This window comes from Gymnodraco acuticeps, unplaced genomic scaffold (genome assembly GCF_902827175.1).
Source record: "Gymnodraco acuticeps unplaced genomic scaffold, fGymAcu1.1, whole genome shotgun sequence".
Classification (NCBI taxonomy): Eukaryota; Metazoa; Chordata; class Actinopteri; order Perciformes; family Bathydraconidae; genus Gymnodraco; species Gymnodraco acuticeps.
The window spans coordinates 619,857-639,251 of record NW_022989778.1 but is presented as its reverse complement, the minus strand read 5'-3'; the positions used below and the strand labels follow the sequence as shown (position 1 = coordinate 639,251).

The following is a 19,395-nucleotide window of genomic DNA, read 5'->3' as shown; positions in this document are numbered from 1 at the left end:
CACTGTATGTACAGTAGCTTTTTTCATTATAACTACAGTGGTTCAGGAAACAGAATTTGATCACATTATAATAATATATGTCACAATATATGTTTAAAATAGGGAAATAAGTCAAAAGGATCTGTCCTTTCTATCAGGATGTTTCAAATAAAAGAACATCAAAGAAACTGGTACAATTCTTCCTGTTACACATTAAACGAAAATAAAAAACCCAATGCTTTATTCTTGGCAATGTGAACTAAATACCTTCAACACACCCTTGAAATGTTGCCATGCTAAAGGGAAACTGGAAGAGCACAGGGGGTTGAACTGCTGGCACGACGAGGAATTCAACAAAGCAACACATTTATCTTCTCACCTTCATCTTTGCAAAGGGCCTGTCATAGCTGCCGACGTAGAGCAAGCCGACGGTCTGTGGCAGCAGCCTACAAAAGACAAAAAGCTCGTGGTTAACACCCTCAACACAACCGTATCAGAGTGGTAACAACGGTGCAAATAAATCACTACACCGCTTCAATTATCCAGCTAGTAACAGAGAGGCAGAGATGTGCGATTACACCTCTCCGAGCCCTTCTGTCTCTGCATAGAAAACTACAGAATGCAAACGTTCGGAGTCCAAGGCAATAATACATGTTGTTTGAATCGTATTTGATACAGGAAAAAATACAATAATAATATAGGTTAACAAACAATATGATGGACAAATGACAGACAAAGAAGACAAAACAGTCCCAGCTAATTATTTCCTGTTTCGTGTTGTGTCCTGCTACTTTGTAAAGTGTGTAGCAATTAGTTCCCCCAAAAATTGGATTTGCAATCTATGTTTTAGGGCACTTACTTTAAGAATACTTGGAGATTTAATTATACATATTTCACCCGAAAGATAAGCGGAAAAAATTGTTTGATCATACCTAAAAGCTGATGTGAAAGAAGAGATCTGTGGCTTCAGGCGAAGAGGAAGGAGATCAATGAGACACATATTAAAATATACAAAACACTGACAAGCCCTGGAAATCCCAGTTTAAGTGTAAGCCTGCTGCTGACAGGACATCAATGCCCTATTGAATTAAATTAAACCAGCAATCGACACCAATCATTTATCTCCAATGTCATTATGTCATTGATTGCGTGTCTGATTTTCGTAATTGGGCTTTCTTAATTCTTTGATGTGATTAGCATCAGAATCTGCATTTACTGACAGTCAAATTACAGCAAATGATTTCACCCAAAAAAGGGGCGCGGCCACAACATAGAGGGAAAAAGGAGGGTTGCCAAGTCATTTTTTAGTAGCAGTCTTTACATAAATCTAGCTAGAATAAATAGAGATTGAGCACAAGGTCATTTTTTTGTTTTGTATCTCCACCTGATAGTCCTCAGCACGGTAAACTCAGACTGTATCTATATGTGGAGAAGTCTCTCGTCTCTCAGTACCCTGAACATGTGTCTGTGCAGTATTTGTGACTCATCCCAGAGATCACGCCCAACAGATGTCTTAATAACACACTGCTCTTTAACTCCCTCCACCAGAAACACCCCCCTGTGCCCGTTGTTATTTCCAGACACTACGCATCTCTGCTGTTACCGACGGAGCTCAAGAGCACCAGTTTCATATCTGTTCGAATATAGGTGTTGGTAACTGAGCAAAACTGATGGCTAAACAAAAGCGTGGGTCTTGGTCTGATGCACTTTGTTCCGAGATTTCAATTGGAGCTGAAATTGGAGACCATTTCCACATCCACTGCGGCCCCCTCCTGTGTAATGATAGCTGGAACAAGCAGGAAGGAAGCAGCCGTAGACATAAAAGATCCAAACAGCCAAGCAGGGATGGACACTGTCACGTGTAAAGACCTCAGGAGACAAAGTACATTCCCTTCATTCGTTCTATTAATACCTTGCGTGTCGAAAACTTTGAAAACGTGCAGCACTGATCATGGCAGTTTTCACAGTTTCTAAATCAACACTAATCAATACGATTTTACAAGAGGCATTTGAACCGATAAGGAAACAGATGTGTTGTATCAGAAAACTACAGAAGAAGAGAGTTTTGTTTTCGTTAACAAACAATTTCACGATGCTGAGTTGCTGTTACACGCACAATCACGACATGTACTGAAGTACTGCCGTCCGAAATGACCCGCCAACGTAAATGTTCAAATGAAAGACCTTAGCAACCCAGAACACTGATGGAAATAATGAACCAGCACCAGGCATGGGTTTTTTCTTTATCAATCAAGATGCTTTTAAATGTCACGGTAGCCTTTTGAACAGCATGCAATCAGACTTGTATTACCGAACAGCCGGAACATAATGTGAAATGATTTATATCCATGGAAGCAAAAAATAACCTTGGAAAAACACATTTTATAATTGAAAGCTAATAAACAAAGTAATAATATGAGGTCATGTTTAAAAGAAGTGGCTGAGGAACCGTGTCTCAAGTGAGAAAGGACGTACAAAATGATGTTTATTGCTGAGCCAAAGCAAGACAGTAACGAATATGAGGTTCCTTACCATAACATAAAAGTGGGTTTATCAACGTTTATTTGTATACACTTTCTTTGTTCTCACTATTTAAAGATTAGGCTATTGGTAGTCAATAATGTGGTTCATTCCAATACAATCCCATCAAATTGAGCAAGCTATGAATTCATTGATCACTCTCACATTATTGCAGGGTATGGCCTATTGCTATCTGCCATACCTGTGTGTCACATCATTGTACTGGATGGCATGCTTTTAATTTTTTTGTGACAAAAGATATATGCTGGATAACAGTAGCTATTATGATATGATGAAAATGTATATTAAGAATAATGGATACTAATAGAGAACCGCAGTGATGCGTCCTAAAACCCGGAAGTAAGTTAGCATTTTTACCACTTCCGGTTCCTTCGACAAAAAGCAATGGGATTTCTCCATAGGATTTTGGAAAATAGCTCACGTTTTGTTCTACGACATTAAATACATCAGCAGTGACCCCACTGGTGATTTTTGAAGAGTTTACGTGTCTGAAAAACGATGGTTGTTAACAAGTGGCTGAAGAGGACTACAGAAGTTGTTGAGGCCGTTTTACGTCATTACACCGAACACGTAAACACTCCCGCTAAGTTTGTTTGCCCTGTTCTGCTTGAAAGCAAGTACCTGCGCTCTTACAAACTGTTCAAACAAACTCTTCAACTTGTAACATTTTGAATCTGTAGTTTTGAATATGGATCTTAAGTTAGCGTGACGTTGAAGCGCGACCCTGCTGTAGTTCCTTTTTAGCATAACGTTAGCATTTTGCTTCTGGCGACTAGATTTATGATTAGAAAATTATAAAAGTAGGATAGACGTGTGGATATTATCCGGCTGAACAAAACGTGTTCCGTCTCTTAAATGTGTTTCAACCACAGACCTTATTTCCAGCTATTTTCCAAAATCCTATGGAGAAATTGCATTGGTTTTTGACGAAGGAACCGGAAGGAGTTTACATCGGGGTTTTAGGACGCGTCACTGCGGTTCTTTATAGGTAAAAAACTGTAAACACAACATAGTAAATATTGTATTGTTCAACATATATTCTGAAAGATGGTCTAAATCTTTTCACAAAAACATAACACTGTTTTTATCATTCTATCAATTATTGTTTATTTTATGCTACACAGTGGTGCCGTTATGTTTATATTGCAAAACGATTATTGCAAATATCAATGGCTGCTCGTGAAAATAAAGCAATTTTTGCAAAAGAGTCAATTAATGAGATGAATTTTAAATAACTTTGAGACAACTTTACTGTTGTTTTGCATCCACCCTCAGTCGCTAACTCTCAACCACACACTCACTGCCATCTCAAGGTACTACTGAGGTATCCCTGAAGGACAATATGTGACTCCTAGAACACCTCGTTTCCATCCAAACATTTCTATGTACATTTTTTTAATTAGAAAAGCTGGATGGAAACAACAACTCCAGTATAACTTTCCCCAGAGATGTCAAACACACGCTGAATGTGCAGGAGAGACACTCGTCTCCGCAATAAATCCTGAAACTCATTATCTGCACCTCTGTCACCATGTTGCTTGGGAAAGCAAGAAATACGGGCTACTATAAGCTGAGACGGAAGAAACTGCCAAACAACTCTTTGTTTTTTTCCTGACACTGAAACATTGTTTTCAGGAAGGCACTTTATTTGCCGCCACTCAGCTGATGCAAATCCAGTTCACTTTAACTTATTTCCACTTTTCTTACATTGGCTTTGAATTCCCTTGATTGTGGAATATAATAAAATGACGCGGTCAGTGCACTTAGTGAGACGGGTCTAATCAAAACAACTTAATGTCAACATCGTGGTGGCTCTGCAGGTACAATGTTTGATGAATTCGTAACAATCAAGAGTAAAAGCATTCATCATATGTTGTTAACGTCACTTTGATGCTTTTACATGATGTGTCAGAAGTGAGAGTACCTGACAGGGTTCCTTTACACCAAATATATATTGGGACGCTGTAATGAGACTTGTGCATAAAGACTGGTAACATGAAGCCTGCACTCTTGCCTCATGGGAGCCAATCCAAGCCAATCAGGAGGTACCATTCTCCTTCTTCATATCCTTCAAACACATAACAAATGATGATGCAACCATTACTAATCCCCTCTTCCCACAGTCTTGCTGTCTCAAATTATCCATTATTCAAGCTTTCTATACAATTCTCAAGACGGTTCACTTCCACGCTTAGGAGGGGCACTGGCATGTGTTCTGGGATTGCTTAATCTTTCCATTTTGTTCTTTTCCACCTCTCCCCTCTTTCTGTCGCACGATAATCACCGTCTGCCTCTGCTTTCAGAGAAGTTAATAAAACTTGCAAGGCTGCGTACTCCTCAGCGGCACACAAAGATGTACTCAAGGACTGACTGTGTGGGCAGATGAATAAACAGTTGTTGCCTTCTTATATGTCTGTCCATCTCTACTGTAACTCTCTCAGACAGCAACTAAGGAGAGATTTGAAAAGCCAAACCGAGACTGTGTGAGGTCTGCCGACTGCTCCTCTGCCAGCTAAATTAATCTTTTCAGTGGAAATATCAACAGCAACAATGATCGTCTGTGTTCTCCCACACACAGGGAGGAGTCTAGAAGCTGCCTAGTTGGCTGCCTTCGGAGGAGATTGAGTGACTGTGGCCTGCTATGATCCTCTCAGTCTGTTGTTGGTGAATGGTGGCAGGCTCGTGGCTACAAAGCTGGGACAGTCACGAAGGTCACCTGGCTCTCTCAGGAAAAAGCAGCGTGACCAGAAAGCTCAATGCAGTGAGTCTGTATGCAAGCACTCAGAAAATACTCACAGACAATCGGAAGAAGAAGTACACAGAGAAAAAAGAGATGTGCATTGTGCTGGTGGGAATACAGGGACAGTGTTAGATTGCACTTAGGCACAATGTGGTGCCTAGAGATAAAAGCATGCCAACGTGCTCACAATTACAATTGTCTTTTTGTATTGTCATGCTAGCAAGCAAACTTTTTCCAATTAGCAAAAAACACATTGCAGATGAAGCTAAAATGTTGACCTGATGTTAGCTGATCATTAAACGGATTTATTCTGATCCTGAAAGTTACACAAATGGCTGTACTCAATTAAATGACAATCCAGCCAATAGGGGTCATGATATTTGTCAAATATCCCAAATGTCATTATGATTCATTCACCGAGAAAGTTTGTAAAAATGTGATATAAATTAGGGGTCGACCGATTATCGAGGCCGATAATCCGCATTTTACAGATTATCGGTATCGGCCTTTTTTAAAAAATCAAATTGCCGATACGACTTTGTCTCTGATGCGGCCGTTTCTCTGGCTGCAGTCACCACTGTTCACGAGCAATGTCCCGCCCACAGCGCTATCTAATAGGCTATTACTGAAGTGTCAATCAACACTGAAGATTTTCCGGGCTGCAGCCAGCCAGAGAGGCGGGACCTTCTCAGATTACAGGCAGGTGCGAAGAACGCCGACACTGACAGAGGCAAGCAGCAGCAGTGAGCGGTGTTTCGAAGGTAAATCAGTTGAAAGGCGAAGTTCAATAAACATCCCAATCCCCTATGCTGAAGTTGCAAAAACACCACGATCTTTTGATCCAATTCTATCAGTTTCCCAGTTACAAAGGGACAAGGGGGGGGCGGGTAACGTCTCGCAGCGGAGAAACTGTGACGCGCTGGGACGGCTGCCAGTGGAGCCTCGCAGCAACTCTGCTTTCTGCACCACAATCTGCTGCAAATGTATATCGGTTCCAAATATCGGTTATCGGTCTCCTTGATTACTAATAATCGGTATCAGCCTTGAAAAAGCCATATCGGTCGACCCCTAATATAAATACATATAGTAGTTGTTGGGAAAACTTGGACTTGCTGGTGGTGAGGAAAAAAAGTTAGGGGGACATTAAATGTATAAGGATTAATCCTCTGGGGGAAAATGAAGATTTGTACCAAATGTCGGTGCAATCCATCTGATAGTGGTTTGAGACGTATACTGTAACTGAGTTTTAAAAATGTCAACCTGCTCAGTGACACTATAGAAAATGTCTAAAGATCACCGAAGTCAGAACGATTTATTAGCAATAATGTGAGTACAAACTGTCTTTTAAAAAAATCTATTAAATACTACAAATATTTCACTCTGGACCAAGTTCACTTACTGACAGTTACCTTTCTTAGAGCCTCACTACTAGCTGACCTAATGCCATAACATTGCGGTATCACCATCGATAAGCTAAATGGAGACTTGTGTCGGTGGGATCTGTAGTAGATTTCTTTTGACACAGTCTTCGGATGATCTTCGGTGTATCTACTGACATTTTATGTGGCAGAACACAACGTTAAAAACCTATTAAGCTTGTGTTGACCATAGACTTTAATTCAGGCTTCTTGCCACAAACACGTAAAAAAAAATATTGACTTCGAGACAAGGTAGACTAAAGTGTTTTCCGGGTTCAAGGACTCATTAATGTACTAATCTATTTCATATTAGGAATACATTCAAAATGATGTATTGAACTCCAGGTATTGCTTGTCTTTTTCTAGGTATAGAATTGTTTATAGCAGAGCGCTAATGTTTAGCAGGATACACATCATGATCTGAATAATTTATCTGGCAGAGGTTGATAAGCATAGAGTGAAAGAAAAAGGAAATGGCAGTAGTGTTTTTCTTTGTACATACAGCACATTTCTGGGAATGAGCACAAAAGAACATGTGGGCGATGATGGTGACAGGAATAAAATGAGGAACACTGAAACAGCATTACTGTAACAAGAACTAAAGCCAAAGGCAAAATGAAAAAATGATTGGATTGTAAAGAAAAGATAAAAGCGTTGCCTTTGACACTGACACACACACAGCATCACATACATGTGACGTACTTCAGGGTGTCACAAAATGATAGGTGCTATTAGACTCATCCCAGAGAGCGTTTCCTTGGCAACAGTGACTTACCCTTCTCCTCCGACTTTGGTGATCTTCAGGCGAAAGTCCACAGAGTTGAGATTCGGGGGTTTCCACTTGAGGATGTCGTCACACCTGCCGGCCTTGTATCTCTGCAGGAGGAAACAAATCCATTAGAAATCTATCATATGCAGGGTTGGGAGCGTATCTATACGAAATCTGTACAATTACTAGTAACCTGTAAAAACATTTAATCAGCAATAAATCACAATAAGAAACGAATGTGAGCTGAATACTGATTCTGGTTCCTTTGAATTACCTCACAATCAAATGCAATGCAAATACATACAAGAGAAAATAATTATCAATGAGATGGCTTTTACCTAAGAGTATTATATAAGACATCAGATCAATGTAACCTTAACAAATAAGAAACTAAGATATTTAGTAACAAGAATGTGTCCTCTACTTAGCTCTTTAAAATAATTGATTAAGCAAATTGAGAAAATAATCTTTACACCAACAATGAAAGTGTACAACACACATACTTCAGTTAAGGAGAACAAATAATCTAAGAAAACAGAAATTGCTCCGTTACATATAGTTTAAATATTTAATATCATATGAACATATTGAATATGTTTTGTAAAAATGTAATGCTGCTAGCAATCCCATTAAAACAAACTGTAACTGTAAGGGAATACATTTACTGTTTTTTAAATATCCAGATTTTCCAATACCATTACATGTAATTCGGTAGTCCCCAAGCCTAATCATATTGTAGTTTTTTTAGGGAGATACATACATATAAAAGCTGTTTTGCAAACGTTTTTGTATTAGCAGATAACACTAGACTTAATGACAGAGTAATTTGTATGTTTTTAAGCAACAGTTAGAGTTAATGAGCTGAAAACCCTTAAACAAATCCGACTCTTTTATGACACTCCAACTAAGGAGATCAGCCAGATGTGGTAATGAATACATCTCAGGTTAGTAATTACTCTCTGGGTATCAACAACGTTATGAAATGCAAACAAAAAAGAGAGGTCATTAGGAAATGAGTTCAAGCACTCCACGTTTGAATAAAAAAGGATTATAAGTAGAAAATTGCAGGGTGGAAGCACGATTATAAATGTGTAAATATATAACAGCCTGACATATTATGATTCAACATGATTACACTATTCACATCACTGCTGTGTCTCAATGCGAAACACCATATGACACAAGCCAACAACATGGTCCCTGCATCACTTTAATTATTTATGCGTGGCTGACATTTAGGAGGACATGAAAGCAGTGCGGTGGAACATGAGAAATGAAAAGGCATGACGGGTGGAGGCGCCAACAGATGACCAGACTCTGTCACTGTCAGGTTGCCCGGTAACAGAAGTCTACTCCTGGGAAATGTTTGGAAAACCGACAGGATTTTCTCAGGAGAACCTTTGTCGTCACAGTACAGGACCAAATAAAGGTTTCCATGAATGAACCCAAGGAAATGCCTTGAAGGTAGGGCTGCTCAATTAATCGCAATTACGATTATGGCTTGCAACGATTACGAAAACAACGTAATTGAAATAAAACGATTATTTTTTTAATTATTATTACTATTATTTTTTTATTGGTTTTTCAGTTGAATTATAATTAAACTTCAACTGTTAAAAACATACTGTTAAAAAAAAAATTCTCCAATAGATTGATGTTTTCAAAGTAAATGGATAATCGTTTTTAATAATCGTGATATCAATCAGCATTTCCGCCAGGGGGGCGTCTTGCCGTCATTTGACGCCCTTATTTAGCTCGGAACGCCCTGAACTCGAGCCGTGGGCGTCCCAAAAAATTAATAATTCGAGAGAAGATCGAGAGTTGTTATCGCTTGAAATGACGAAAAGGACAAGGACATCCCTCTGTTGGAGGGGCAAAAGAGTCTGGTGGGATTCTTTTCGGAGTATTGAAGATCGTTTCCCCGACATCGGCGGTGCCTGCTACAGGACAATACGGAACGTGCGCGATTTGGACGCGATGAGCGGTGCTAGTGGAGCACGTGCGTGAGCTGCGAGCACCAGAGCCTCGCCGCAGCGAAACTGAGGCTCCGTGGTAAACTGTGGTAACATGAAGAGCCGTTTGGGAGCCGAAACAGCCGGCGCTTTAAGAGAGCCGAGTCAAATGATCCGGCTCACTAACGTAAAGAGATAGTATCTATAAGGGACGCTCTTGGGGTGGACGCCCTCTCAGCCCTGGTCTGGCGGAAACACTGATATCAATTATTGACCCAAATAATCAAGATTATGATTTTTGCCATAATAGAGCAGCCCTACTTGAAGGGGTCCTAATATGCTCTTTTTCAGGTTCCTATTTTGTGCCTCTACTGTGACATGTCCACACGCTTTGATGTTCAAAAAGCTCTTTATTTTTCTCATACTGTGCTGCAGCACCTCTTTTCACCCTCTGTCTGAAACCATAGCCCAGTCTGCTCTGATTGGTTAGTGGACGGCTCTGTTGTGATTGGTCAATAGCTTAGATATTTCCCAATCCGTGCAATGTGTTGGAACGCTAGCCTATAGAAGAGCGAGTTTTCCATTGTGATGTCACTATGTTACAGAAGTAAACAAAGGAGTACATTGGAGGCGTTTTCAGGGAGTGTGTTGGAGAGAAACTCCTTCTGGGGGGAACTTTGGGATTTTAGCCTTTGCAGAACATTTAAATGCACAAACAAATAAATTATTTAACAAACTACAGGATAGAGCAGGGGTGGGGAACCTCCGGCCTCCGGGCCGTATACGGCCCGCGAGACAATTTGGTACGGCCCTCGAGGTAATTTATAAACACACGCAAAAAAGAAAAAAATGTAAGAAATCTAGACCGCAAAAAAATTAAACAAGCGAGTGCCTGTTTTTCCTGGCCAAGGTCAGGTTCCTTGAACACAACACGAGCCTAACGTGTCATCACGATTATGTCTCGACTGACAGGGGTGCAGTTCTGACGGGGAGCACCAGAACGCCACTCCAGCACTTCAGAAATGGCAGTACCCATAAGGAGCCGTACACATGACGCAGTTTCTGCGTGTCTGTGTCTTTAGTTGAAAGCCCAGTGGTCTGTTCATCTGTCATTCTGATCATACAGTCAATACCTTCTTTGTTATTAGCATCTGGTTAGCTAGCTATGCTAACACATATAAGAAGCTTTTTCTCCAACCAGTGAGGTAAAGGCACATCTTCATATGATCATTATAGTTATAAAAAAATAAGAGAATAAAGTAAACAGGTATAAAATACTATATGACAGTAAAAAAAAGTTGTTATTAATAAACAAGAATACAGTTTGAAAGGAGAGAGATTTGTCAAATATTCATAAAGAAAAATAAATCTGCTTCCAGTGCTGTTTCATATGGGTGTTGAGAGATGTATCCATAGATCTACTAATGTTGCTCTCAAAGTGCACCAGATTTATGCTTTTAACTTCAACATTTAAAAACACATCTTCCCAGGGGAGCATGCCCCCCGGACCCTCCTAGAGGAGGTTAGTTCCCCCCCCCCCCCACTTAAATCATGTTCACATGGATAGGAAACTAAATACATTTGCACACATCTTGTGTCCATATCTTTCTGTTTTGGTGGTCACGCCACACCGTGCACGTGCATGCATACGCGAGTCATGGTGAGATATCTGGATTAAGAGGTTGCTTTTTCTTTGCACAGAATGAAATGAGTGGGCTGTGATTTTAGTTTTTTTAAGCAGAGGTCAATCATTTGTACGGCCCTCTGAGGATATTGTAAAAATTGAAATGGCCCTTGAGAGGAAAAAGGTTCCCCACCCCTGGGATAGAGAATAGCATAATAGGGCCCCTTTAAATAACTCTCAATCATCATGGGAATAAATAATGCCGTACTCCTTCTCACTTACATGGCTTTGTGTCTGAGTTTGGTAAAGCTGTTGGAATTAATGAATAGCAAGATGTTTTGTTGTTTTCTAATAGTTTTCAGTCAAGTCAGGGTCAAACCAATTAACCTTAGCGAATATAGAGCGATGTTTGATTCTGCAGCCCACGTTTGAATTTTTATTTCAGAGTTCAGTGTCAAAGCAGAAGGTTTTTCTTGTAGGTTTGGAACTAATTAAGGTGTACAGGTGTTTATCCCTTCATGACTCCACTTGAAGGAAAAAAACGTAATAGCCTGCCTCCAGACTACATCAAACTGCCGCCCCCTGGTATTTCTGCATAAACGTTATCTTTTGCAGTCTCGACAGAATACAAGATAGAAGATACGAACTCCATCGATGAAGAACAGGGAGTTTACAGCCTATTTTACATCTAGACTCTTCACAATGACCGTGACCTTTACCAAACGCCTTAGTGGTTTAGCACGAGACAAATAGAAACATGTCCAATATTTCCTAAAAGTAAAACACATGTTGACAACGTTTTAAAATAAGATGACTGGATGTGATTTCAGTCTGCGTGGGCAACATCTTGAAAATGAAAGGCTGCACTGGTGGCAAAGTTAGGAAATTATACTTTTTATAAATTGGTTTATACAAGGACACTTTGACTTTTTCACTTCAGGTGCACAGCGAAGGGAACACAAGTGTGCTTCTACTTTGTGGAGCTCTACCTGTGTGAGGCGCCCTTCGTGTGCCTTTGAAACCAGCTCACTCCACAAAGGCTATTCACTGCAGTAGAGAGAAGAAAAAGAGGGCATGTGTCTTTTGAAGAACCTCTACAGAGTACATATTTTGTTCTTGGAAACACGGGTATGGAACTCAAATACCTCAATGCAGTCGGTTATGCTATGCTGCACAAATATCAAAATAACCTCTTGTGAAACGACTTGTTCCTTTTCTGTGGCTTTAAAGCAAAACGAAATATGCATCTAGGGTTTATTAAGTTATCAAAAAGGGTTGGTCAATTCTTACTATATTAAATATGAGGGCAGTCTTCTAATGAGCTTAAAGAGGACATATTATGCTAATTTTCAGTTAATATTTGTATGTTGTCCCTGTAGCACCTCTTTTCACCCTCTGTCTGAAACCAGAGCCCAGTCTGCTCTGATTGGTTAGCTGGCCGGCTCTGTTGTGATTTGTCAACCCTTTATAGATGTCAAGCTCCTTAGCCTATCATGTACAATATGTTGGAACCAGCGTTTCTGCCAGGGGGGCGTCTTGCCGTCATTTGAACTCGAGCCGAGGGCGTCCACAAAAATAAATAATTCGAGAGAAGATCGAGAGTTTTTATAGCTTGAAATGACGAAAAGGAAAAAGGACACGGACATCCCTCTGTTTGAGGGGCAAAGGAGTCTGGTGGGATTCTTTTCGCCGCCAGCAAAGTGTGTTCCTGTGACGGAAAGTGTACTGCCGGCAAGCCTTGACGGGGGGTGCTAGTGGAGCACGCGCGTGAACTGTGAGCGCCGGAGCCTCGCAGCGGCGAAACTGAGGCTCCGTGGTAAACTGCGGTAACATGAAGAGCCGTTTAGGAGCCGAAAGAGCCGGCTCTTCTCAGTGAGCCGAAAAAGGGGCGGATCAATTCAAAATTCAAGTCATGTGACACAACATGACTTCACCCAAAATATTGACAGTATAAATGTAAAGTCATTGTGCCTGACTCAATAAAAAAATAAAAAAATAACAACAAAATGTTTGTGCTTTTAATTCTCACAATAGCGACATTTGTTTTATCCTAGCCAACAGAGCCATACAGTAGCAACAACCTCCTGAATAAATAAATAGAATACCTTCCAATTATTTTCCAAATGAAAAAGGGCCGCCGGTGGCACTCTGGCTTTCATTACGTTTGCCTCGTCAATAAGTGACTGCACATACAAAACAAGAGCTTTATTATTGAAGTGCAAAACCGACCTTCAAACCCTGCATTGCATTCAAGAACACATCTCCCATCCATCACAATTATTTTCCTTTAATGAAGTTCCATTGCATATAAATTGGCTGCCGTTTCATTTCCAAATCAGAGGCTGCAAGCGTCAGACTGCAGGGGGCAAAACACGTACAGAGGTGCAAAGCAAAAGTGCGGCTTATAGATACAAATTTTAAATCGAATTAAAGCCAACTCAAAGGACTGTAATTACTGTATAACAAACCAATTACTTTAACTTTCTTGGGAAATATATAATAACATAATTATAGTAATAGCAAACTCATCAGACGCCCTACTAGATGTTGTTAATTATTAAATCAAAACATATTGCGTTGAAAATATATACTTGTATTCTTTACATTACATTGCATTTAGCTGACGCTTTTATCGAAAGCGACTTACAATAAGTCATCAGGAAGATACGTCCCCAGCTGACTCAGAAAGCGACTCAGGTTCTGGTCCAGGCTCTCGTCATCTCACGCCTAGACTACTACAACTCCCTCCTGGCTGGTCTACCTGCATGTGCCATCCGACCTCTGCAGCTCACCCAGAATGCAGCGGCTCGTCTGGTCTTCAACCTTCCTAAATTCTCCCACACCACTCCGCTCCTCCGCTCCCTTCACTGGCTTCCGATAACTGCTAGAATCCACTTCAAGACACTGGTACTTGCGTACCATGCTGCGAATGGATCTGGCCCTTCGTACATCCAGGACATGGTTAAACCGTACACCCCAGCGCGTGCACTACGCTCTGCATCAGCCAAACGACTCGTTGCGCCCTCGCTGCGAGGGGGACCCAAGTTCCCATCGGTGAAAACACGTGGGTTTGCTATCCTGGCTCCAAGATGGTGGAATGAGCTCCCCATTGACATCAGGACGGCAGATAGCTTGAACATCTTCCGGCGCAAACTGAAAACTCATCTCTTTCGACTCCACTTCGAGCGTTAGAACTATTAACGAAGCACTTTTATACTAATAAAGGACTGGCTTACCTAAAGCCAGTTGAGTAGCACTTGAAATGTTTGGCTCTATGAAACCTGATGTACTTATATGATTCTGTTTTCTTCAAGGTTGTGTCTTCCTGGTCGAATGTACTTATTGTAAGTCGCTTTGGATAAAAGCATCAGCTAAATGCAATGTAATGTAATGTAATAAGTGCATTCGACCAAGAAGATACAAACTTGAAGAAAACAGAATCATATAAGTACATCAGGTTTCGGAGCCAAAACACATGTGCTACTCAACTGGCTTTAGATAAGCCAGTCCTTTGTTAGTATATAAGTGCTTTGTTAGCAATTGTATTGCTCGAAGTGGAGTCACTTAATACTGTATACTCTGTATTACAGTAATACTGTCTTTACACATTATAGTATGCACATACAGTATGTAAACGCAATTTAATAAAGCTCCTCTCTTTATTACAAGGTTACCTTAAAGATGCCTTGTGGTGCTTTCTTGTAAAGAAACAGAAGTAATATTAACATTCAGTGTTTCTTAATGAAAACACTCACCAGCAGTTTGACAGTGTAAGCACTGCTCTGATTACTTTTACCTTTATACCTTAACTAAACCTTTCTGGTGACAAAGATAACATCGAAATGTTGTCCAAAAAACTGCTACTTAAGGCTGTTTGACTTCCGCAAGCAGCTACTATCTTCAAAATATTCTGATGTGGCAAGAAAACCGAACGCAGAAAATACATGCTTGTCCCAGCATTAACTGAACATTAAAGGTCACCTATTATGCAAAATCCACTTGTTCATGTCTTTTCTACATCAACATGTGTAAAGAGATTCTGACAGTTTCAGGAGAAAATATTCTCTACCTTTTTGTCCTGATCCATTTAAATAAAAACATTTTGGCCACTTTGTGATGTCATGTTTTTTTGCTTTTGTAACCATTACATTAGCCAATCAGCAAGCAAGGTATGGTTATTGAATATATATACTTTTCACAGACACTTTAGAGGTTTTGAGACAGCAGCTTTCTGGATGCTATTGTTAGAAAATCTGTTTTCATTGGAAGGACCGGAGTACCTTTTCCCTGAAGTCAATAACCTGGAGGGAGGTGGACCAACTATTAGAGTCCAACGAGACAACAGCAAACAGACAAAGTGACAGGCTATTGAACGGCTGCAGATCAGAGATTTGTTACCCTTTTAAAGTCCTGAAATAACCAGGTTGCATTTGATCTGGTGCAATCCATATTTCCACAGGAAGAAATAGGGCCCTGTCATTTCCCCTTCGTCTCAAAGCATGTGGAGGAAAATAGGAGACTAAAATGTGGAACCACTGCTCTTTGTGAAGTACAGCATGTTCTCCAGGTAGAAAACTGTTTGACTTTTCACTAGTCCAGGTGTGGGATATCCTTAAAGATCAATTATAAAAATAGACTATAATAAAGTAATTTCGAATACAAAATGTAACAAACTTCATATGATAAAACTGTAACTATTTCTTAAACTATTAATCATTAAACTATTGTGTTATAATCTGGCATATCTAACTTTTAATACATAAACGGGCAATACAAATGTTTGTGGTAAACAAATGAAGGCTAAGAAAACCAAAATATATACACACGGTACACACTGCATTTGTCTTTATCCAATAAGAGCAGTGAAAACCTGTACAAAATGTCCTCATAAACAATCTAGATTAATTCAAGAATGAGCTTTATGACTTTAATTTACGTATTATGTTAATGCCTTGCTTCTGAATTTCTAACGCTTACAAAATACACCCTGCCATAAATAGGATTTGCTTTCCAGTTCCTAAAAAAGATTGCCTCTCAAAGGATATAAATACGGTATCTCCCTCTGAATGAGTAAGATACAAATGATAGCTATTACACACAGACATGTTAGGCTTTGAATGGAAGATTGGGCACTTGTATAAGGCATGCCCAGGCTATATCTGCTTAATATCAGAACGCTTATTGGCCATAATGATATACATACCATTGTGTTTACAGATGTAACGACTATAACAAATGATGCTAGAAAGCACCCGTAATAAACAAAAGCTTAATAAATGTTTAAAATGAATTATATTGGAGGAAAAAGCTGCTTTCTTGAGGGTATGCTTCAAGATAAGATAAGATGGTACTTTATTGATCCCAATTTGGTTAATGTTTGTGTTGCAGCAGCATAAAAAGACATTGTCCAATACAAATTCAAGAAAGTAGAAAATATACGTGTTGAATTTACAAATTAACAATAACAAAATATAAAGCAAGTTATTATATATACACAAGTATGTGAGGGATGGAATATTAAATATGAAACTGAATATATAAATCAGGGTATATGCAGGAATCTTGAAGTCAAATGTAATTCCTTTTAAGACTTTCTTTAAGACCCTTTCCATACATTTGAAGACCTCATCGCCACTTTGAGTTCTAACCGGTTACCTTGGCGACACACTTTAACTCACATTGACTATACACAGTATTGATTGTCCTTCCTCCTTATCTTCCAACCATTTGGACGCAGACTTGCATTTCCCCATAACGTTGTTGTTTAACAACCGGCGTAAATGGACCTTCGCGCGCTATCAAGCAGTGAGCGTGCGATGTCCTGTTCAGATGACGTCAAATCCAACGGGATGCCATAAATAAACTACACAGAATCACACTACACACCTACGCAATGATTACATTCAGGCAGACTGTAGAATACAACCTCTTTGGACAATTCATAGACTTATTGAAAACAAGCTACAACATTTAATACCTTGGAAAATGCCGTATAATACTTTTTAATAGCCTTCATTTACGCTAAATTGATTTATCAACTTTTAATACTTTTTAAGACCCCGCGGACACCCTGTAAATGTAAAGTTTACAGTGTGATTTTAAGTCCAAGAGAAGCTATGGAGCCTGTTGATAAGTCGATAACCGCTTAATTTTCTGAAGCAGATTCATTGTGTTTGTGTGCCGCAGACAAAAAGACTGACAAGTCTAATAAATCTGTTCCCCAGAGGATAACTCCCTCCCCTTCAGCTCAGACACAATAGGTTTACAATGTGTTTTTCGGCTGGGTCTTGGTGTGAATGTGGTGTAAAGAATTCAGTGTTTCCCACAGATCTGAAATATACTACCAAGTAAAGTCTATGTGTGAGAAACCCTGAACCCTTTACACAAATAAAATGATGAAAATAACCAATGATTTGACTTCTTAAAAACTCACATAGTGTATATATCTAAAATAATACTTACTTGAATACTGCCATTTTCTGCTACTTCATATATCTTTACTAAAATTGTCGGTCTAGAGGCAAGAGCTTCGGAGCTAAGAGGTGGCGTCGCTTACGTCTCTCTTACGTCGAGGCGTGCAGGAAACTAAACCCTCCTCCCCTGAACATGGGTCGACTGTCATGCCTGCCTACAAGCAGTAGTGCTTATAAACACACTTTATAAAGTCAGGCAACACTAACCAGGCTTCGTGTGATTCTGTTTATTTGTACCTTACTTTGACCATCCGTTCACTGTTATTGATCATTGTGGAGCGAGGCAGACGTGTTGTTTTGTATTATAGCAGCTATCGGATGGAATCAATACATGGGCTGCACAGGTTGTCGTGTCCGACTATCACAAGTAGAATCATAATAAAAATACGCCGGTAAAATGTGCCTGTAGAAAACGGTTTATGCCACAATAGGATAGCAATAGCAAGTAGTCAGTTTAGCTTCGGTTGCTATGCTAACATCACCCATTTTATACCAGAGAAACTTTCATAACAGCGTTGTGATACCAAACAGCGTCAATTCAGACTGACACACATTCACCTAGGCTAAGGGGAACTGGGGATATGTATCAGCTGCTTGTGTGAGTCGGACAGTGAATACTTTAGAGTGAGCTAACCGGGAGCTAACGGGAGAATAAACTCCCGTGGAAGAGCAGCCAACACTGCAGTGGTCGGTAAATGCTGCAGAAACACATTAATAAACAATGAACCACGGCACTCTGGAGAAAAGTATAAGGTTGGAGAAGTCGTTATTCAATTTATTCTGGCTTCGTGTGATTAAAAGCAACACGATCATCGACCCGACGCAGTTCCCCGTTGTTGTTGTGAGCGCCGTAATGCCGTTGGGGAGCAAATCAGCGATGTAAACGGTGACGTCATGACGCAGCAGCGGCAGCACCAGTCGGGTGCTGGGCGGTGTGAACAGAGCGGGAGCAGAAAAGGGAAACCGGAGCTGAACCAGAAAAGCTCTAGCTCGGAGCTAGAAAGGGAAAAGCGCTGGTGTGAAAGCCGCATTAGAGGGAGATATTATTATTTTTGTCTCCAGAACATCTATTTGATAACTTGAGTTTTGAGGACTGAGACAAAATATAATACAAAAATTACTTTATCAAGTAGTATTATGGGTTAAGATAAATTGTATTGATTGCTTGGTGAAATTCACAAGCTCCTCTCGTACGAGCTGCGACATTAAACTGAGAAACACATTAATGCATCAATAATAATAACCAAGACATATCATTTGTATTATTCTGAATTGGGCCGTTGTGCATAATGAGTACTTTTCCTTTTGGTACTTTAATTACATTTTGATGCCAATAATTCATCCACCACTGCATTTAAAATGATTGTTAAAGCCTCACTGGGACCAATATTAATGTGAGTCACACCTTCTGCACTGACTTGGGTTTTGTTGCTGAAATGATTTCAGTTTTTTATGTATTTACTTGTGCTATTCTTTGTATTCTTTAAACAGAGATCACCATCTGGAGTGCTCTCCTGTAGGCAATTCAACCATCTGTGTCAATGGTTCTGTTATGAACTCAAAATCTTTCCCTGTGTTCCCTAAACAAAGGAAGCATATTCCTCGTACACCATGTGCTGGATGAGATAACACACTCAGTGACTGCAGGCTACCTTTGTGCTAATACTAATGGACGATCACAGCCGCCTCTGCTGAGATTAACCCGGGGGCCACTATAATCCCCTTCAAACATGAGAGATTAACATTGCACTGGTGGGTGCAGAGGTGGATAAAATCAATGACTCTGGACAACAATCACAATGTGAGGCAGTGCTACTGGCACCATGAAAACATTGGTGGTTAGTAGTGGTGTTGGTCAGTGGCGGCTGGTGGAAAATATCTTTAATCTCGTAACTATGA

General features: G+C 40.0%; 1 protein-coding gene across 1 annotated transcript in view; it reads right to left on the bottom strand.

Annotated features, from left to right (window-relative positions):
• The window catches only part of rngtt (RNA guanylyltransferase and 5'-phosphatase), a 114,300-nt gene that overhangs the window by 14,888 nt on the left and 80,017 nt on the right, over positions 1–19,395 (bottom strand). The window contains exons 13-14 of the mRNA XM_034220463.1: positions 7,454–7,554; positions 359–425 (exon numbers count right to left, since the gene is read on the bottom strand). Of these exons, the coding sequence (XP_034076354.1) occupies positions 359–425; positions 7,454–7,554 (168 nt within the window). The remainder of the gene's footprint in view (positions 1–358; positions 426–7,453; positions 7,555–19,395) is intronic.